The sequence below is a fragment of the Durotheca rogersii genome (genome assembly GCF_024521655.1).
Source record: "Durotheca rogersii strain YMJ 92031201 chromosome Unknown GGS23scaffold_51, whole genome shotgun sequence".
NCBI lineage: Eukaryota > Fungi > Ascomycota > Sordariomycetes > Xylariales > Xylariaceae > Durotheca > Durotheca rogersii.
This window is the reverse complement of record NW_026251282.1, coordinates 42,601-63,690: the sequence shown is the minus strand read 5'-3', so window position 1 is coordinate 63,690 and position 21,090 is coordinate 42,601. Positions and strand designations below refer to the sequence as shown.

Sequence of the window (21,090 nt, the reverse complement as noted above, 5' to 3'; positions counted from 1 at the left end):
TATATGTACTACGCAGTATGAAGCAGGCACATCACATGGAGGGGCGAGTTCGCCCTCATTCCACCAGTGACATATACCTACCTAATGTATAATACGTATGCCGTACTATGCTGGTTACACGTTCCTGCTTAACGTATATGCATGCATCTCGCATACTCTACCGTAAATATAGTAGGCGTCCGTACCGCCTACAATCGGTCGCTACTGTGACCCCCGCTTACTGCCGTCGGCCTGGGCGCCGGTGGTTGCTATCTGTGATTGATTTTACGGTGCCGATTGGACGGGATCGGGAGAGGGAGGGAGCGAATATCCATAATCAAGATGATCTCAGGTGGAGAAAGAACTCAGATTACCGTCCAATCGTTATGTAATCCGCGTGTCGGTGGCTGGACCCAAGACCCCGAGTGCTCATAAGTAGGGCCGGTACTACCCACACAATTTACCACTGTGTTGGTGGGACCTATTTTGCCCAAAACTTTTAAGAATTAAGGGCTTTCCCTCGGATCAAATATAGAGAGTGGGAGAATTGTGTTGTTCGTTCGGGAGGAGATAATCTGACTTAAAAAGAAAAGGTTAATCCATTTTGGTAAGCTTTCTGGGTCGTTGGGTCCATCTTGTTCTGTTGATGCCTATGTAGGTACTTGATATGTAGTCAATGCCTACAGAGTGACTCTGTACGGCGTAAGCTTTGGTGTTAGATAGGTAGGTGGCCGGTATGGGCGCGCTTTTCAGGGTTTATTCTTAAACATGCTACGTGGGATGGCCGTGGGCAGCCAGGCCATACTACATTACCTATGTAGCAGTGGCAGGGCATGGAAATGGGTGCTCCCGCTAGGTCTGGCGGTGGGCACGTTTGAATTCCTGTCAGCTAACCAAGTCGTAGCGTGGCACAACCGAGAGGAAACTGGCAGACGCCGTTTGACAGCCACGAGTGCGGCCATGCTTGTCAATCTAACTTACCGGTTGCCCATGCCTCATGCGGGGATTAATATACTCTATTACTATAGGTAAGTAGTATTAAGAGTGAGAAGTGGAGAGCACCACTCTAGCGGCATACATGCATCATGTAGATGCATACCGAGGTGCCTAATTAGTTGGTGGTGTATTTGGTTAGGAACCGTCATTATGGAAGCATTGACTTCTGTGGGTTAAGATAAGGGACGTTTACCTACAGCCTAGAGGGAAGTGGATGGCCTGCGTACCGGAATTGAATGTAGGTACCTACTTAACGTTCGGGGTGCGCAATGACGGCTTACCCTCAGCTTTCCGTTATTTTCTTGATTTTCCTTTCAAGTGTCTATTTATTTTGTTCATCCCCCCCCGCCTTATCCGTATGGATGTTTTCTAAAGTTTATAAGTATATTTTTTCTTTACTTTTGGTCTGGTACGTCCTTTAAAAACTATACCATCAACTACTACCGAAAAACCAGAACCGCCTTCGCAGGGAGAGGGGAGGATCCAGGGTGAACTACGCTGGGAGGGGGGATACACAGCTTAAAACCGCGCTAGGAATTGCCCTCAAAGGGAGGAGAGAGGATACAGCTTGAATTGCGCAAAAAGCGCGCTGCGGAACTGCGAGATGCTAAAAGGCAGTCCCCACGGGCGTTAACCAACACTACTACTACTACCACACCCCCTGAGAAACCTGCCCCAGCTAACCCCCATCCACGTTCGCCGAGCTAAAGCCTGCTTCCTTGCCCAGCTCCCCTCCCATCGCTTCGCTGCCCAGGCTAACCCGCAACTACAACCACAGCGCCGGCGACGAGTAGATCCGGGCAGACCTGGACGCGAGGGTTCAAAGATGCCGGAATTGCCCAAGTACCTGACCGGCGACTCTGCCGCCATCAGCGAGTTCCTCGATAAGTTCGACGTGCGTCATTTCCCAACGTTTTGACCCGGCTCATCATCATAGTAGCCCAAATCTCACCGAATGCTTCATAGGTGTTTTTGCTCGATTGCGATGGTTAGACCCCCTCGGCTCATTTTTGGGAGGTCCTGGAGGACTGAATGCGCGCGTAGGAGTCTTGTGGTCTGGGGACTACCTGTTTGAGGGTATCGTCGAGACCCTCGAGCTGCTGAGATCTAGAGGTAGGCTGAATTGATGCGCGTATAATCGCGGGCGCATTCGCAAATAGACAGGAGAGAGACACCGAAACTAAAATTCTCAGGCAAACGGCTGGTATTCGTTACGAATAACTCTACAAAATCCCGGGCCGATTACCAGAAGAAGCTGACGGCCATGGGAATCCCGAGCAATGTGGAGGAGATCTTCGCCTCCGCCTACTCGGCCGCAATCTACATCTCGCGGATCATGAAGCTGCCCCCGCCTAAGAACAAGGTCTTCGTCATTGGGGAGAGTGGCATCGAATCCGAGCTGCGCGAAGAGGGCATTCCCTTCATCGGCGGCACGGACCCGGCCATGCGTCGCGACATAACGCCAGCTGATTTCGAGGGGCTCGCTGACGGCTCGCTGTTGGATCCGGACGTCGGCGTCGTCCTGGCTGGACTTGACTTCCACATCAACTATCTCAAGCTGTCAACGGCCTTCCAATACATCCGTCGGGGCGCCAAGTTTCTCGCCACCAACACCGATAGCACCCTGCCCATGAACCGCACTTTCTTCCCCGGCGCCGGGTCCATCTCCATCCCCATTATCAACATGACGGGACAGACGCCGTTGGCGCTAGGCAAGCCTAGCCAAGCTATGATGGACGCCATTGAGGGCAAGTTCCAGCTAGACCGTGGACGTACTTGCATGGTTGGCGATCGACTCAATACCGACATCCAGTTCGGTGTCGAGGGCAAGCTAGGTGGGACACTAGCCGTGCTGACCGGCGTGAGCAAGAAGGAGCACTGGGAGACCGAGAACGCCGTAGCCGTGCCCGCTTACTACGTCGACCAGCTGAGCGACCTCCGAGCTGCGGCGTCGTGACGTTATAAGGCATTCTGATCAAGAACCCCTTCACCCATGGCATGTCGTGAGATTTTGATGGTCGTCGGCCTACGCGCAAACTAGAAACCTATAGACAGAAGAAGCCAATCACGGAAATGGCCGGTGGAAGAATCGCCTGAAATTTTATATAACAGAAATACACTAGATTCTACCACCTGAAACAATACATATGCCTTGCTGATAGAGAAATTCCGATGAACGCTCGCATTCCGTGTGGATCATTTAGTCTCGAATCGCCTCTGATTAAAATACATCGACTCGATACCGTCGAGCAACCAGCCTGCCAGCCGCGAGCGAGTGAGCCAACCCGGGGCCTCCGAAACCGCATCCCTCCATTTGATGAACGGGGCCGGCTCGCAGCTCGATACGCCAAATCCCCCGCGCTTTTGGCTGTCCGTCTACCCCAAGCAGAAGAAGAGGGGGGGGTCCGCATCGATGCGAATAGATACGGGCTTTATGCTATGTCCAAGGCCCCGGTGCCGATCGCCCTTCTATTCGTGGCACCACAGCTGAGGCAGACTACTTAAATTGGGCTTCCCGAGCATAGGACCAGACAGACCTACTTTTTCTGTTCGCACGAGGACGAGGGCATCTTCTTGACCAGCCTCCTTTTTGTAAAATTGTCTGCACATTCGGGGTTTAAAGCGCGGCTACTAGCTGGTCTATATCTATACTATAGACGTATTTATACATCTGCCTGTAATCCTCACTGACTACGGCTGGTCAATCTTGATCCCTACCGGCCACATATCACTCCCCGTGGGCATACCTACCTAATTGCATCTTCTGCCCGCCTACTCATCAGACCCGCCTCTGCCGCTTCCCTTCGATTGATGTTCCCAAGAGCGAAGCTATGGAGCCAGCACTACCTGCGGCGGCGCCTCTGACGCAGGCACAGAGGGACTTCTTTCTAGAGCGCGGGTACTTGAAACTACAGGGGTGCTTCACCCGGGCGCAGGCCGCTGACGCAACGGCGGACGTGTGGACGCGGCTCGGTATGTCGGCGACGGACCGGCGGACCTGGACGCGCGAGCGCGTGCACATGCCGTCGCACCGGACCTTCGACTGCGCGACTTTCGCGCCGCGGGCTTGGGCCGCCATCTGCGAGCTGTGTGGTGGAGAAGACCGGCTCGACCCGGCCTCGCGGCAGTGGCGCGACTCGTTCATCGTCAATCTAGGGCCGCCTTTCCCAGAGCAGGGAGAGGAGAGGGATGAAGAGGAAGGCGAAGAGAGGAATGGAGAGCCGGAGCCGCCGCACCACCGCGATCTCGACAACTGGCACGTCGACGGCGACTTCTTCGTGCACTACCTCGACAGTCCTGAGCAGGCACTCCTGGTGATCCCGCTGTTCTCGGACGTGCTGCCGCGTGGCGGCGGTGCGACGGTGTTGTGCCCGTCGGCGCTCGACGCCGTGGCGCGCCATCTGCGCGCACACCCAGAGGGTGTGTCGCCGCGGATGGCGACGCGGGCGGAGGGGGCCGAGTTCGCGCGCGAGAGTAGCCTCGCGTGGTACAGGGAGGTAGTGAGGGCATGCACTGAGGGGGATGGGGAGGGGTTTGTCGAGGCGACGGGCCGTGTAGGCGACGTGTACCTGCTGCATCCCCTAATGGTGCACTCGGCGGGGCGCAATACGCGGCGCGCCGTGCGCATCATCACGAACCCGCCAGTAGCGCTACGTGAGCCGTTCCGGTTCAACCGCGTGGACCCGGCGGAGCACAGTCTCGTCGAGAGGAAGACGATGATGGCGGCAACGGGGCCCGGCGACGGGATCGAGGCGCTGCGGGGCTGGAAGATCACGATGCCCCGCGAGAGGCTGACTCCAGAGCGTGTGCGAATCCAGGAAGCGATGAAGCGGGAGGAGAGGCGGAGAATGGATGAGGAGGAGGAGAAGAGGAGGGGGGTGGATAGGGGAAGGGTTGCTACGGCGGTGGCTTAAGTGGTGGCTATGGATACGAGGTAGTGAGTGACTAGCTACCTGTGGTACTTGAAGGGGGGAAATGATATAATAACGTGATGACGGCGATGATACTTAGCGAAAAAAAAAACATGAGGGCGATAGAGTAGGTAGGTAGGTAGGTATATGTGTAGATTGTTTTTGCAAGGAGACAAGGTTACGGTCCTTTTTTTTCTGGCTTTCGGGATAGCAATGGGTTGCCTTTTTTCTCCACTGAATTGCTATCCGCTTCCTAATGTATCGAGTCAAGCCCATGAGGACGCTCAATACGGAGAGTCCTAGAAGGCATTATTCCGGTAGAAAAGAAAATTGGACTATTTACATATAATACCTACGAAATAATGCAATATTTCCACGGCTATATAACATCTGTATCTCCTCTATATATGGGCATGCATGGGGATAGAAAGTGATGCTGTACACATATCGACTCATCGCAATCAGTGGGCTACTAACAACTTCCAATCTATGAGCCAACGTAGAACAACTTCTCCCTTTTCAACTCCCCTATCACAATAACGCGAACTCGACTTGCACCTGATCTAGTCTTCGAATTCTCCCGACTTTTTAAAGAAAAAGAAGACAATCCAAATAAGAACACGCAACCGAACATCCATTCAGCCCGGCCTCATTCCAACTAGGTACCTACCGTCTCGTCTCCTGTGGTAGAGCTAGCTCGCTCGACCGTTGGAACACCTCTAAAAGAGAGAGAAGGGAAGAAACAGACGGCCCACAGAGAAATAAATGTCCGCCCTACCGCCTGCCATGCCGCCAGCCCCTGAGCTGACCCTCATCGTCGCCGCGACGCGCAGCATGGGAATTGGGCGCCGCGGCGGCTTGCCGTGGACCGATCTGCGGAAGGAGATGGCTTACTTCGCGCGCGTGACCAAGCGCCCTGCCGCCAGCGATAGCGCCAGAAGTGCTGCAGCCCCTCCCCTAAATGTCGTCGTCATGGGCCGCAAAACCTGGGATAGCATCCCGCCGCGCTTCCGCCCGTTACGGGGCCGCCTCAATCTCGTCGTCAGCCGCTCCGCCTCCACCTCCTCGCCCCCGCCGGAAGGGCCAGAAGGTCCCGTCTTCGTGGCTTCCCTCGAGAATGCCCTCGACTATCTGACCGTTCCCTCAGACGACCACGGCATAAGCGCGCACGCTCCGCCATCGCCTAGGAGAGTCTTCGTCATCGGCGGCGCGCAGATCTACGCTGCCGCCCTGCGACTCCCGGGCGCGCGGCGCGTGCTGCTGACGCGTGTCCTCGAACCTGAATACGAATGCGACGTCTCCTTCCCGCTGGCGCTGGCCGACGGTGGCGGCAGCGGATGGGTGCGCAGGTCCAAGGAAGAGCTCGACGCGTGGACCGGAGAGGCCGTGCCCGAGGGGGTGCAAGAGGAGGGCGAGACGCGGTATGAGTTCCAGATGTGGGAGAAGACCGATTGATTCAGTCCGTGTTTAGTTCTAGGTATGTAAGACTACTCCTTTCACTCATAGCATTTCGTAGATCTAACTAGACCAGGTAGAGAGGATCCATTTGCATTGGGTATATATTATACACGTGGGCCCCTTCTTCCTTCCCCAAGTGGACGCCTGAGGCTTGGTGAAGTCAAGTTCAGGATGTGAAGCATGGCATAAGCCGTGATCGTGCACAAGGCCCCAAGGGTATTATTAGATATATCCATGTAAGCCGGTATAACTCCCATATCAACAAAATCTCTTCCTTTATCGTCGCGTACCCAACAATGACAACGTATACATACCAACCTCTTACGCAGTGACTTTCTGTGCCGGCGGCGAAGATTTATTTGCGAGCTCTACCTCGAGTTCCCGTGTCGGCTTATCTACCAGCAGGAGCTCATTCTTAGCGGGCCACTTAAAGACGGCCTCAGCCCGGTAGTATAGGGCCTCGTCGGGGATCTGGTCCAGCATCTTGAGGCATAGACGCATCCAGCTGACGATAGCAGCGAGGGCACGTAGGTCAACATCGTCGCGACCCTTGTATACGTTGCGCCACACGGCACTTGCGAGCGTGGGGTCTCCCCTGGTGACGCCTTCGTCATAGGCTGCGATCACGCCGCGCCACTGGACGAACAGGTCCTTCAGGTATCGGTGCCGCAGAGCGCGTGAGTTGATTCCGTGCAATAGGTCCATCTTCTCCTCTGCGTCGAAGAAGTAATGGTCCACCAACTGTCGCTGCCACGACCGCGCTGTTTCTCGCTCGAGATTCCGTAGTCTGGCGAAGACGAGGTACATGTGCAGCATTGTGATTTGTGACCACGTGCTAAAGGTTGGGGGGAGTTTGAAATCTAGAGGCCGGCCGAAGTTGTGTACGATTAGCAAGCAGCGTAGACACAGGTAGGCGCCAAGATCGCAAAGAAGATTGTACCTTGATGCCACATCGTTTTCCCTTCACCTATATCCTCACCCTCTGTCGTCTTTGGTATCGTACCGGCCTTCCTGTCCGCGATAGAGATGGTGTACAGCGCTTCGCGGCTGCACGCCTTGTATATTGTCTCGGTAGCCTGCACAACGCGGTACGGCTCGGCCGTCTTCCTGAACACGCTGCCGACGCCTTCGCGAATCGACTGCGAGAGGTTTAACGCAGGTCTACCGGGTGTGCTGGCGAACCCCCTCCTCTGTCGCAACTGCTGATCATGACTGGATCTAGAGTGATCGATGGCGACGAGAGGACGGGTGAACTGCGACTGTGCCGTAGCGACAGTATTTCGGAACTCTAGTAGGGCACTGGTTTCTCTTACCAGCAGCGCAAGCTGCCGTCTGCAATTGCTGCACGCCATCTGCTACCGTGGTATCGAATGGTAAGGATGGAAGTAAGTAGACGTCGTGGTTATCGGCATTGAATAATTGGGATAGCCTGGGATATCAAGACGTTGTCGCTCTTTCACGTCGTCATTGATATGCCGTGTTAGAAATTTTAGGAGTGGTAAAAAAAAAGGGCTAGGACGAGACCCTGGCTTAATACCGGAGATCTGTAGCAGGGGTTAGACCCCCACCTTTGATTGGTACTACTGTACATATAAGCAACCTGGTAAGTACCTCGTACCCTCGTACCCTTTCCTATGTGATGTCACCTCATGAGGTAAGAGACAACACAAACACGTCGGTTGGCTCTAGCATGATCGGCGCACCTACAATTACGGTCCAGGTCCAGCCAGCTAAATCGGCTATATATATAGCTCTCCTTAGCTACTAGCACTTCCATAGTTGCATATATCTATATAGACGCATACCAGGCAATCTAGGGACAAAGCCGATTCGCTTTTCACGCAGCCGCTGTCCAATATTGGATGATGCTCGTTCCCTTACTGAACGCGTAGAATATAATGCAATGAATGCTACATGGAGGTGTGTGAAAGCCGAAGTATTTGCGTAAGGTTGTCTTTTAGGGCTATTGATTAAGGCGAGCGAACACTAATGTGGCGTTGGTGCCCCCGAACCCAAAGCTGTTCGACAGCGTTATATTGACTTTTTTTTTCTGGGCCTCGAGAGGTACGAGATTAAACCGGGGCACTATATCAGGTTCTTGGAGGTTCAGCGTCGGGGGAAGCGTGTTCTACCGGGAGCGTTAGTTCTGCATCTTTGGTGTCCGGCCTTAAACTACCTAATACGTAAAACCTTACCGTTGTGATCGCCAATATTGAAAACACGGCTTCAATGGCTCCGGCAGCGCCAAGAAGATGTCCGGTCGACCCCTTGGTGCTACTCAAGGCAACATGTTCTTCGCTCGCGTAACCCTCTTCTCCCACCATTAGTAAACGAATCGCGTGTGCCTCTGCAGCATCTCCAATAAGTGTGCCGGTCGCATGAGCGTTGATATAATCAACTTGGCGGGGCTTTATGCCAGCATTCTTCAGAGCCTTTCGCATAGCGAGATACGGCCCATGGCCATCTTTGCGGGGGGCCGTCGGGTGATGGGCATCACCACTGGTGCCGTACCCCTTTAACTCGGCGTATATATGAGCGCCCCTGGCTTTGGCGTGCTCTAGCTCTTCTAAAATGACGACAGCAGCACCTTCAGAGACGACGAACCCGTCACGCCGACGGTCAAAAGGGCGACAGCTGGACGGCGGATCGTCATTGAAAGCGGTGGATAAGGAGCGAGACTTCCCGAATCCCGCAAATGTCAGAGGGTGAATGCATGATTCGGTGCCGCCGGCGACCATGACGTCGGCATCTCCAAAAGCGATAAACCGAGAAGCATCTCCGATGGAATGAGCTCCCGTCGTGCAAGCCGTACTCACGGCGTGGTTGGGACCTTGGAAACCGTACGCCATGGCAATATGTCCCGCAGCTAGGTTGATGAGGATCTTCGGCACGAAGTACGGGGACAGCCTTTTGGATCCCTGCCGCGAAGGTTTAGCTGATCGAAATCACTCTCGCGAGAAAGGGCCTCACATTTTCTTCGTATGAGAGGCTCGTATCGTAGATGTGGGCTAAATTTCCAATCCCGCTGCCTAGGCAGACCCCGGTCTCCTCGAATTCTACCGGCTTGCGCGGTTTCCACGCAGCGTCCTCGAGAGCCATATCCGCTGCAGCGATCGCATACTGAGTAAACTCGGACATCCGTCGCTGGTCGATGGACGGCCAGTCATCTGGTCGCCAATCATGCTGGCTACCTGATTTTGGAACGAGGCCAGCGACAGTGCTCGTAAGGTGAGGCCATCGCGGATGCGACTGCAAGCCGGCGACGCTTACAATACCGGACTGGCCAGTAACCAATCTATTCCACACGTGTCGAACACCAACGCCAAGGGGTGTGACGGCGCCGAGGCCCGTAACGACAACTCGACGCATATTTTGCCATAGCGCAGATCACATGAACCGGGTAGAAGACGATCTGTAGGTCTGTTGAAAGTGCGTTAAGCTGTCATTGATCTATTCAGCAAGAATCGCGAGAAATTGGTTGTGAAAAAGAGTTGAACACAAAATGGAGCGGATGCATGCATTGATGAAAATTATTAGAGGATGGGTCGAGGTACCTGTATTCCAAATTGGCTGGGTTACATCACGTGGTGCACAGTAAGAACCCAGCATGAAGCTAGCCGGGTTTGTGGAGCTGTAGTATTACGTAATATCACCCTCAGGCCAGATAGGCTTGTACCTTAATCTTAGCTAAGGCTTCCTTCAATCTCACAATCGTGAAGCCCCCTCAATATCGCCTTCTTCTTCTTGAATACGTTACCGAGAAATACCAACGCCAGCGACTTCGGAATAAAGCATTGGCTCCTCTAACAGCAAGATTCTGAGGGAAATTACGAGTCTATATACCCAAGTTCAGAAGCAGGGCCTCCTAATTGCAGACAAGCGGGAGCTGTGTCGAGATTCGGAAAAGGGGGGTTGGTCGATTCTTGCGGCGGTCCTTTCAACACCTGTCTGCCAGCACATCGCGATAGGCCTGCCTTCCTCTCACATCTCTCATTTATATCGTGAATACTTGGAAATCGCCACCAATTAGAGGTAGATAATTCAATTCGTTCTGTTTTGTGAGTCTTAGCATCCTCCTCCCTAGGTTAGGGAACAATGCTTTCCTAAGCACGGCGAATTCGTGGCTCACAACCTGCTCCTTCACTCACGGAAGATCCGTGGGCTTCATACATTTTGGGGAACTTCAAGAGGCCCCCCACCGCAGGCAGCTAGAACTTCCATGTTTCTAAGCTTGTAAATCTGCTCTGTGCATGTCCCGAGACTTAGAGAATCGGACTAGCCTACCAAACTGCCCGTATCTGATATAGACGCGCCGCTTCGAGCCTTCACTTGGATGTAGGACAATCCCGCATAGCGCAAACCCCTCCCATCGCTCTCCAATTGTCCGGCTCAGCGACCGCTTCTTATGTCTTACCCCCGGTATGGAGGGAAACACTTCGAAGTTGTCTAGCACGGCCCTTGGAGGGAGGAGAGTGAATGATCACCGCATCGCGGATTATGGGGCGGATCCCGACACAGGCGCGACGAGGGTGACATACAGGGCGAGAAGATCGTACGAACAACAACCTCTTGCCAGCCCTCGAAATGGCTCTTCCGATGGTTCAAAGCGCTACCCTTCGAAATGGGCCGGGTCTACCGCCCCGAACGACAGCGACTATGAAGATGTCGAAGAACACGAATATCTGTTGGACCAGAACGCACTCGGCCAAGAACCAATAGAGTTGCGTCGGATGGGCTCTGGAAGCCTGGAATCTTTCGACGACGAATCAGCCTCGAAGCACAGCGAGGAGGAGGACTCTCCGTACGACGAAGTACGAGCAGCAGTTCGCAATTTCGACGAAGACCTCCCATGCAGCACCATCCGAGCCTGGACGATAGGATTAAGCCTAGTCCTTGTCGGCGCGTCGATGAATACTCTGTTTTCTCTGAGACAGCCCTCCATTAGTCTTGGGGCCCTCACGGCCCAGATTATCGCGTGGCCGCTGGGCCGCGGATGGGAGAGGTGGATGCCGCACCGACGGATCAACATCTTCGGCTACCGATGCGACCTCAACCCGGGGCCATTCAACATTAAGGAGCACTCCATAATCATGGTCATGGCGAGCGTGTCGTTCTCCGTGGCCTACGCCACCGATATCATCCTCGCACAACTCGTATTTTATAAGCAAAATTTCGGCATGTTATTTCAAATCATATTGGTTATATCGACCCAGTCCCTTGGCTACGGGATAGCGGGCACGATGAGGAAGTTCCTAGGTGAGCTATCACTGCAAGCAAACCCATCCCATTTGGTGATCTGACAGTTTTGCAGTTTATCCGGCCTCGATGATCTGGCCTGGCAATCTCGTCGCTGTCACCCTGATGAACGCAATGTACGAGGAACACCAGCCACCAGAACCGGCCATGATCGGTGGGCGCATGCCGAGATATAGATGGTTTGGCCTCGTGACGCTTGGTTCGACCTTATACTACTTCATCCCGGGCTTTTTCGCACAATTTTTGAGCGTATTCGCCTTCGCAACCTGGATTGCTCCTAAGAACGCTATGGTAAACCAAATATTTGGGGGCGTCACCGGCTTGTCGGTGCTACCCATTACCTTTGACTGGACGCAGATCGCCGGTTACGTTGGGTCACCCCTGATCCCGCCATGGTCTGTCCCCTCTGCTTTTCTTTTGGTCCGTACGGGTTTCATCCTCCAGTCTTTCGATTAACAAGCTTCCAGGCATGCCATCGCGAATACGGCAATCGGTGTTGTAATATTTTATATTGCCATTACCTTTATCCTTCACTACTCTGGCGCGTGGTACGCTCAGTTCTTGCCTATGACAGATACTGTGACGTATGATAACACCGGTGCACACTATGACATATCGCGAGTTTTGACAGAGGACAAGATGTTGGATGTAGAAGGGTACAAGGCGTATTCGCCGCTTTTCATCAGGTTTGACATACTATTAATCTTACGCTGCAAATGAAGCTTACGAAGCGCAGCACTACCTTTGCCGTATCTTACGGAATGTCGTTTGCAGCCATCACCGCCTTGTTGGTTCACACTTACATACATCATCGTAAAACGATCTGGGCTCAATACAGGAATAGCACAAATGAGAAACCCGATAGTATGTATTACTCTTGTTCTAGAGCCCACATCGCCCCTCTTCTCTTGAGAGGTGCCCTCCTGCTCTGTGTGTGCGGCGAATGATGGCGACTAACATTACATTATCCAGTACATATGAAGCTCATGCAAAAGTACAAGGAGGCACCATCGTGGTGGTATCTATCCCTGTTCGCAATCGTTTGTGACCTTATTGTGCCCATGATATTTCGTTAACTGCATCGCTGAACGATCCCATAGGTTCTAGGACTTGGCTTCGTCACCGTCCTCGGATACCCGACCAACCTATCCTGGTGGGGGTTCTTGTTGGCCGTGAGCATCGCCTTCGTATTCTCGTTGCCTATCGGAATAATTCAAGCGGTCACCAATCACCAAGTTGGGCTTAACGTATTGACTGAGTTTGTCTACGGATACATCCAACCCGGCCGACCTCTCGGCCTTATGCTGTACGTTGCCAGACTTTTCTGACGTGGTAATTGTTCACGGCTGACCGAACTCTCCGTAGTTTCAAGACATACGGCTACATTACGATGTAGGTCTTCTACCGTGCCAACGTTGGCGTATCGCATCTGATTGGTCTTTCCTAGGTCACAAGCTCTCAGCTTCGTCTCTGATCTAAAGTTTGGCCACTATATGAAGATACCCCCAAGAACCATGTTTATGGCACAGGTCGTCTCTACGACGTTATCATGCGTCATCCAGGTCGTCGTCCTCAACTTCGCGCTAAAGAACATCGAGGGAGTCTGTGATTTGACACAGCCGCAACGCTTCACGTGTCCCGGAGGTCGGGCTTTTTTCTCGGGTATGTGGTCTAACTGACGATTGCCCTCTCTCCGCCGCAAAGAAGAACCAATGCTAACTCGTCAAATGTTGCCCTCGGCTTGCGTATAGCGTCCGTTATTTGGGGGCTCATCGGACCGGCGCGTGTCTTCTCGCCGGGGAGCGTGTACTCGGGACTGCTAGTATTTTTTGTGCTGGGAGCCGCAGCGCCGGTGGCATTCTGGCTCGCGGCGCGGAGATGGCCGCGGTCACCGGCGCGTTACCTGATGGCGCCACTGGTGTTTGGCGGGGCCGGCGCAGTGCCGCCGGCGACGCCGCTCAACTACCTGTCGTGGGCTTTGGTCGGGTATCTGTTCCAGCACCGCATCCGGACGCGCCACCCGCGTTGGTGGAGCCGCCTCAACTACCTGACGTCGGCTGGGCTCGACCTGGGCCTCGCGCTCGGCACTCTCGTAGTCTTCCTCGTCTTTACCCTCAATAACATCGAACCCCCCCGCTGGTGGGGCAATGATGTCGTCGCCTCCACCCTCGACTTCCAGGACAAGGCCGTTCAGGTCGTGCTGCCTCCCGGCCAAACGTTCGGTCCCAGTGCCTGGTAAGGCGAGGTCGCCTGGTTTTCCCGGGCTTCGGCCAGCGTTTGCTTCGGCTGTGACCTGCGGTGATGGAAGGGCGGGATGGAAGCTGTGAGGTTGAGCGAGAGGGGGGGGGCGGGGTGAGTCGCGAAGCCAACGGAGGAAAGGGATGGAAATAAAGTGAGAGTGGGCAAGATCATAGATTTTAGTGTAAACTAAGATTGTGTATAAGTAAGTTAACTCCACCTCTTCGTGCGATGTGTATTTGCAGAGGGGAGTTTGGGTATAGAGAGAAGTTTTCTGTACGGATGCATAGAACTATTGATGATTTTGTTATTACTATCATTTAGTTAAGTGCCTGTGTACGTAAGCAAAAGAGGAGGTGTAGCAAAGGGGTATGTTAGGTACGTTAGGTTATAAGATGTTCATCAAGGAAAGGAGTATGTGATCCCCCGATTGACCAACTGGCGTCTACTTACCCATTATAGGTTGGAGAGATGCCCCTCTAAAGGTCGATATCGGGCTTCGGAGCTTCCGCTCGGTCCAATTATAGACCTTCGTAGATATAAACAACCTCCCTCCCATCGTAGGAATCGTGGTTTGGGAGGGCTAACCTAAGGCGGTTGAATCTGGAAATTCTTTCTAATAAAGCGACGGACCTAAATGTAGTCGAAGCTCTGTTGAAGAGGCCGTCGGTGCTAACGGCATTGGATGTTATGCCAAAAGGTTTAAGCATAATTTAATATAGGAGTTGGGGTGTTGTAGTCCCATGCCACGCATCCTAATCCTGTCTATATGTAGTACGCCACATTCCCCACACCATGTCTAATAGCCGGTTTTCTCTTTTCAGCAGAATTAGAATGAGGCGCGTACTCAACAAAAGCGATGGGGGGGAACCCACGCCAATAGCGGCCAGTGACTAACGGCTCATTATCCACTCGTAATCTGCTCCATCTTTCTGATAGATATTATCTCTAGTACTCCTCAATGAATCCCCCAGCTTACCGTTGTTTCTTTAAATCCTACTCCTGCCTCCTAGTCCCAGTTCCGTGCTCAGGGATATTTGGACTGTTTACAATATCAAGCCCAGATCATCGTTACTCCGCTGCCCCGTAATCGAAGGATGGCTACTTCGAGGCCGTCTATGGGTGACAGACTTATTACAGGCAGTCCTGGGCTACTGTCAACGAATAAACATATAAACCCGCACTCACAATTTAGAACTCAACAACAATTGGCGATGCCTGAGTTCGCAATGGCAATAGCTAACAAAATACCTTCATGCAAAGCCGAGCCTCTATATTTAATAGACTTAGCCCCTGTACCATGAGGTGGCTTTCGCCTTTGAGATTCGATCACACTCACGAACGCATCCAAAACCAGCTGTTCACCTTTGGCCATCCCGAGTGCGCTGAGAGTGAGAATAATGTTGGAAAATGGCTACTAGAGTCTCATGACTTTCGTAATGGTCCCATAAATCCACAAACTATGGCGCTTAGGAATGCGTACGTCTACTTCCATTATGCCCAGAATGTCGTAGCGGCTGACTTGTTGATCGTCACAGTGGGTGCAGGGAAGACGGTTCGTGCGTAATTCATCCAGGACTTCGCGCTTAACAGGAATCTGTGTTAATGTCGACTCACGGCTAAGACTATCATCATCCATTTATTAAATATTCGCGAGAACCTTAAAGCTTCGCTGGACAATACCTCCGGGTTGCCTAGTTATATCTGGGTTATATGGCGCCACACATAATTGAGCATCTCCTTATGCGCGTCGTCGGGCAAATCGTCGAATGTGAGGAGCCCTTACTATCATTGGTTCTCAGCCTTCGGATGCGTCGTAACCAGGGTGACGATCCATCTACTATTAAAGGCTTGTTAGATCTATGAGCTCCTCAGCAACTACTAGCTGTATATTGTGATAAGCGCGCTAAGCAAGCACCTACCCTTAGATCGTCTTCGTATAATGAAGGAACTCCAAAGACAGTAGGGCAACCTCTACATCCTCATCATGTCACAACCCTTAAATGAGTTTATGTGTAGAGGCGTCTTTAAAGGAGGTGAGCTAATAGAGATCAATTGAGGTCGATCCGAGTGACGTAGGTCTTTTTCATTGTCCACGCAAATCGGGCTTGAAATGATATCAACATGATTTCACTCTTCTACACTTCTACACGAGGTGAGAGTGGCTTGTGGCGGAGTGTTTCTCTATGCCAGTCTCCAGATATAATTCATGGGATCCCAGTTGAATGCTAGATGATGACACGAGAAAAGACGTAATACCCCTAAGAGTATCGAACTTATGTATCATGATACGTTTGGTAGAATCAAACAGATAGAGCCGAATGATAGACGACTTATCCTCGATACCCTGGTATGGATTATCCATAGCTGTTACCCGCCGAAGATGAGAAAGCTTTAGCATACTCTAGCTATTGAACAAAGACACGCCATGCCGGACTCTAGCTAGATATATCAAGGTAATGACATCAGAGATTGTCGTAGCAGGCTAGGCACCATTGTGAACAAGACTGTTTCGCTCGTTTACACTACTGCTCAAAACTGCTTTCACTCGGACAGCCGCAAATTGATTCCTGAGTTCCATACTGAAATAACTAAAAAGATGTATCATGTATTATTTCTTCCTGTCCTGCACCAGCTGGGTGACGAAAAATTGTCGAAATGCTGTAGTTATCAAATTCACTAACAAATTGTGTGTAAAATCTGTTAAACGCCAATAGGAAAAAACTAATATCTTATATAATTCTCTAATTATTAACTTATTTCTTATTTCTTTTCTAATTGTACATTTCAATATGTATATTTTCAGGGGTTTTATATAATCTAGTTTCACATTCTCCTTAGTCTTCTAGTTTTAATCTAGGAAAAACGTTCGTTGGTAGGTACGTAAACCCATACAAAAAGATCCGGTCCGTGAAGGGATGGCCGGTGGAGGCGTACGTTAGCTTAGCCTCACCAACCACTTTCTCAGCTTGCGCGGCACCATCAGCGTAGCGAGACTGACGGTGACAGTGAAGATTCAGGGGATTAGCCAGATCATGTTTTAATGGATATACTATATAACTCGCGATTCGATTCGGTGCTCGGAGCTATTTGAACATCGTTTTAAACTCCTTGTCCTTGCCGCCTTAGCCAATTAGACCACCATTCCCTCTTAATGTACCTAGGTCGTAAGGCGGCCGATGCTGACACCGAAGCAGATTCGTTCCAAACCCCTTCACTGGCAGAGTAGGAGGAGGAGGACGGTGATAATATTATCTCCGGTAGATTGGGTGACTGAGAAAAACGGAGGCCACCGAGGAAGAGGAGGGCGTCACTGTTTGGTGCTAGCGACCTAGGAGGCGAAGTCGAACTCATTTTGTATCGTAAAGAATTACACTATGTAGGTTACCTCGAATAGGGGCGTACCAATTTATTACCTACCGGATAACTACCTACCTAAAGTAATTAGGCATCCAGCCTAGCTACGCTCCGCTACAGCCCCCACCGGAATTGTCGACGAGGTCACCGTGATATTCCGCCTTTCCGGTGTCCAACACCTTCGATTAGAGGCATGTGCCTACATATATAGATACCACGTTACTTTTGAAGAGACCGAGGTTAATAACGCAAGTATCATTTACTATGTAGAGCATCAGGCTCGGCAGCTGAGGCTCCCCCGCAGAATCTACATTTCATTACCGTCGACATCACCGTCTTTGGTCCGGCTCGACTCCTTACTATAGACAGGGTATTCGTCTCCAAGGTTGGCGATATCCGACTCCGTGAGAGCCCCGAGTGCGTACAAAGGTACCCATTTAGGTAGGCACCTAATCGATTGGCGTTTTTTGGTGGATGCTCCAACCTCCCGTTGGGCTACGAGGTCGGCCTCTTTGTACCTATGTAGGAACGAGGCTGACACTCAAAAATAAACGGCGTTACATCTTACATATCGAACGTGGAATTAGGGTGGTTAAGGGGAAGCATCTGATTAATCCCATTTCTGGTCCCCCCCCCCCCCTGACGTCTCTATTAACCCAAGCTCCCGCATCCATGAACGGAAAACTCGAAATAAATTACTCTAATTAGTGTCGTCTATCTCAATGCATTCTTGACGTATAACGGTTAGTAAGTAATTCCACAATGGGGTGTGTCGTTGGTTCATGCCAGATCCGGGTAGGTTACGAGGCGATAACAATAGCTGCGCGATTATTCTTTTTTGACAGCATCCTAATGTCGAGGGAATATGGACCATCCGACCCCCCTAGACAAATTCTTCCTACCCCATCACAAATTTGGTTTTGTGCCCTAGCCTGGATCCTGTTTTGAGATTCGTGAGAGAAATGAAACGGGGGATCAGTACACCTCGTTTCGTTGTTGGTGATCTGAGCAAAGCACATTGGCCAAGCGCCTCAACGCTACCCCGATGTTACCCTTCCCTTCCCGCATTCGGCAAGCCGTCCATCGGTCCGACCACCAACAAACAACCCGAGCTCTTGTCAGATACAACATTAATAACTATATTCTCTAGGTATAAGAGAGCGATCGAAGCTAGCTAGTTCGCCCCGGATAGCATGTGTCAGCCTCGCGTCGCACTGTCGCCCTCGCGCACCAGCAGGCGACCTCATGCGCTCGTAGCGCGGAAAGACTAATCACAAGTGGACAGGCTTCTGCCACAAGAGACCAACACCAACAACAATGACGGCCGTGCCTGTCACCATCAACCTATACTCTAGTCAGTACGCCTTATTTATGGCACACACCTGATATTCGACGCCAAGGAAGGGAGGGTTGCTTACGCCCTGTGCCTGCGGCTGTATAGCCACGATGCGAAGACCCCAAGCCATCTCACAAAGGCAACCTGGAGGCAAGCCTCGAGCCAGCTAGGGTATTTGCTAGCACCACGCGCATGATGCGCGGGGGAGGGCGTGTTGGGTTTATCGACTGTTCGCTTTCGGAGGCTTGGTGGACTGCTGGGATTAATGGAGGCCGATCGTGTCTGGCTTTCGTCCGAAATGCTTAGGTTGGGGTCACCACTCTTGTGGGATCCCAGGGTGTGGGGCTCAGGAGTAAGTAGAGTATCCTTAGGGCTCTCTTTTTCGGCCGAAGCTGGATGGCCGTCACCGAGAGCTTTATCACTCGGCTTATCTGCTGGTACTGACTTGGTTTCCTCAGGGTTTGACTCCGCGACCATCGACGCACTGTCTTCAGACAATACGGTCGGTTCCAAGACCTGCGTTCCAGTCTTGTATTGGAATTCCCGCGATGCTCGCTTGGATTCGTAGTCCATGGCGATACCCTCATCCTCCTCGCGAGTAGTGTCTTCGAATGTTGAGTCCCATTTCATAACTGGCCCAGAATGCTGGACAAACGGGATCGTTCCTTTGTCAGTCTCGTCAACTGTAGTGCCACTAAGAGACTCGCTGTCATCCTCCGCAATGAGTCCTAATGAGCTCACCGAAGCCGATCTGGAATTGGAATCAATCGAACTAGACAAGTATGTGGACTTGTCCAGTTGGCTATCTTGTTCATCCCCTGAGTGAGCATCTGCCTGGGTAGACTCTGCGTTGGACGCCTCAGCTGGATTTGTCTTCGTTTGCTGTTGTGAGGCGCCGGCGAGAGATGATGGCGTGATGCCTTCGACAACTGTGCGATCGGCATCTACGCTGGTTGAAATCCGCCGCACAGCAGCAAGAATTGAGTCACGATTGGACGACGGGAAGACTTCCAGTTGGGGGTCGTCGAAGTCTACACTATCAGCGTCAATGGCCGAGTCGCCCTGCTGCGTATCACTCCGACTTTCCGAGCCGTCATTATTGGAGTCACTATTGCTAAATAGCTCCTCCTCGTGTGTTGGTGGTCCCATAGATTCGTGTGAGAATACGGGGCATGAGTCGCCGTCACCAGTAGCTTCCTCACTCGAGGTCGACCCCGAGTCTGAATCATCTACGGCGGGAGTAACAGCAACGTCCTTCGCCACATTAGTGGGTTGGTCGTCAGGGGTAACAGACAAGCGGCGGATGTTCGCCTTCTCCGCCTCATCTGACAACTCCGGCTTAGGGGGATCGAGGTCTAGGACGGTTGCCGAGTCAGCAGCCTCAGCAGCTGACTTCGCGATATCCGCAGCCTGTGCGCCGTTGTCGATGGTGGTCTGCTCTGGCTCGCGGGCATGAGCGTCTAGTTCCTTCAAGGCGGATTCTTCTGGTGTTTCGATCGGGGCCTTTAGGAAGTTATTCACATTGCCTTGGTGGTCGGTAACTTTGTAAATACGTCGTTAGCGTACGGCACTATACAAGATTCTGGCAAGGCCATAGCCATAACCAGAGGAGGGGTTCAAAGGGGGAAGGAGACTGACTGGTTTCAGCGACTTCGTTTATGACCCACCAATCGGTTGGTCCTATTCGGAATTTGTACTGGATCTCGGCACCATTCTCAACCATGACCTGCTTGGTGAAGAAATGTTCGCCGTGCTGGTCCACGGTGAAATCCATCTCATGGGGATGCCATGGCGGGTCTGAGAATGACCCAGCCACATAGATGGGGGGGTTGACGTCCTTCTTCTGATAGGTGAAGGTCACCGCGACCCTTCGCTGAGCCATGCTGAACGAACTAGATACCAATTTATCTTTTATCACGAATACCTAGGTAGGAACTCGAGGATTGGGATGGCGAACGGCGAAGGGGCCGAGCAGTTGGACGATACAAATCGGGGCGACTCGTGAGATTGTCCAGTGCTGTATCTGCTTGGTTGCTTTGAGATTAGTGTATCGTCGTAGTGAGCTGGTCAGGAGACAGTATAACGAATGCCAGTCAAACACGGCAGCATTGTGCATGGAAGTTGATATACAATTTGCTCCAGCACAGCTAAGAGGCATCCCAACTCAGGTCGGACACAGAGGGACTAACAGGGTCATGGTTGAGGTTTAAAAAATATCGACGAGCTTACCGGTTGGTGATAGTTGCTGCGCTGTAAGATCCGGATTGGGAGAAGTTGGGCAAGACGGGAGCCGTTGAAGGGAAGGGGAAAATAAGAACGACGACTAACCGAGAAACTCGGAAGAAAATAATACCAATGGGAGAGCGGTCAAGTACGGTATATGTGTTTGTTGGGCTGCGTGGTCCTAACGCATGTTTTACGCCAATATGGGTCGATTGGTTGTCACCACTGGGCGAAAATACCGGCGAGCCGATGCCACTCCTACTGGCTTATATCGAGACCTGGTGTGTCGAGTAAGGACCTTGACAACTCTAGGGCGCTCATTGGCTCGAGCGGTTG

The 21,090-nt window shown here is 52.1% G+C and overlaps 7 protein-coding genes across 7 annotated transcripts; 4 read left to right on the top strand and 3 right to left on the bottom strand.

The window, feature by feature from the left end:
• Positions 1–1,029: 1,029 nt before the first annotated feature.
• GGS23DRAFT_439790 (uncharacterized protein) lies at positions 1,030–2,064 on the top strand. Its single transcript, XM_051513933.1, has 4 exons — positions 1,030–1,384; positions 1,510–1,589; positions 1,770–1,870; positions 1,942–2,064. The coding sequence occupies exons 1-4, from the start codon at positions 1,245–1,247 to the stop codon at positions 1,966–1,968; spliced, it is 348 nt and encodes a 115-aa protein (XP_051367296.1). The 5' UTR covers positions 1,030–1,244; the 3' UTR covers positions 1,969–2,064.
• On the top strand, positions 1,985–3,142 carry GGS23DRAFT_589462 (HAD-like domain-containing protein). Its single transcript, XM_051517619.1, has 2 exons — positions 1,985–2,088; positions 2,169–3,142. The coding sequence occupies exon 2, from the start codon at positions 2,240–2,242 to the stop codon at positions 2,930–2,932; it is 693 nt and encodes a 230-aa protein (XP_051367295.1). The 5' UTR covers positions 1,985–2,088; positions 2,169–2,239; the 3' UTR covers positions 2,933–3,142.
• A 664-nt stretch (positions 3,143–3,806) lies between these two features.
• On the top strand, positions 3,807–6,341 carry GGS23DRAFT_608116 (dihydrofolate reductase-like domain-containing protein; the record flags this gene model as incomplete). Its single annotated transcript, XM_051520155.1, has 2 exons — positions 3,807–4,779; positions 5,683–6,341. The coding sequence occupies 2 exons, from the start codon at positions 3,807–3,809 to the stop codon at positions 6,339–6,341; spliced, it is 1,632 nt and encodes a 543-aa protein (XP_051367294.1).
• Positions 6,342–6,503: 162 nt separating this feature from the next.
• GGS23DRAFT_439781 (ubiquinol-cytochrome C chaperone-domain-containing protein) lies at positions 6,504–7,840 on the bottom strand. The gene is made up of 2 exons (XM_051513932.1): positions 7,285–7,840; positions 6,504–7,204 (listed from the first exon to the last, which is right to left on the bottom strand). The coding sequence occupies exons 1-2, from the start codon at positions 7,694–7,696 to the stop codon at positions 6,666–6,668; spliced, it is 951 nt and encodes a 316-aa protein (XP_051367293.1). The 5' UTR covers positions 7,697–7,840; the 3' UTR covers positions 6,504–6,665.
• GGS23DRAFT_589450 (putative 3-oxoacyl--synthase) lies at positions 7,834–9,859 on the bottom strand. The gene is made up of 3 exons (XM_051517618.1): positions 9,315–9,859; positions 8,540–9,262; positions 7,834–8,472 (listed from the first exon to the last, which is right to left on the bottom strand). The coding sequence occupies exons 1-3, from the start codon at positions 9,711–9,713 to the stop codon at positions 8,308–8,310; spliced, it is 1,287 nt and encodes a 428-aa protein (XP_051367292.1). The 5' UTR covers positions 9,714–9,859; the 3' UTR covers positions 7,834–8,307.
• A 197-nt stretch (positions 9,860–10,056) lies between these two features.
• GGS23DRAFT_589445 (small oligopeptide transporter) lies at positions 10,057–14,220 on the top strand. The gene is made up of 9 exons (XM_051517617.1): positions 10,057–11,600; positions 11,656–11,995; positions 12,068–12,286; positions 12,337–12,464; positions 12,573–12,640; positions 12,701–12,906; positions 12,966–12,992; positions 13,048–13,262; positions 13,352–14,220. Exons 1-9 carry the CDS (start codon positions 10,766–10,768, stop codon positions 13,837–13,839), a joined length of 2,526 nt encoding a protein of 841 aa, XP_051367291.1. The 5' UTR covers positions 10,057–10,765; the 3' UTR covers positions 13,840–14,220.
• Positions 14,221–17,832: 3,612 nt separating this feature from the next.
• Positions 17,833–20,882, bottom strand: GGS23DRAFT_589438 (uncharacterized protein). The gene is made up of 3 exons (XM_051517616.1): positions 20,170–20,882; positions 18,614–20,072; positions 17,833–18,539 (listed from the first exon to the last, which is right to left on the bottom strand). The coding sequence occupies exons 1-3, from the start codon at positions 20,411–20,413 to the stop codon at positions 18,467–18,469; spliced, it is 1,776 nt and encodes a 591-aa protein (XP_051367290.1). The 5' UTR covers positions 20,414–20,882; the 3' UTR covers positions 17,833–18,466.
• Positions 20,883–21,090: the final 208 nt, after the last annotated feature.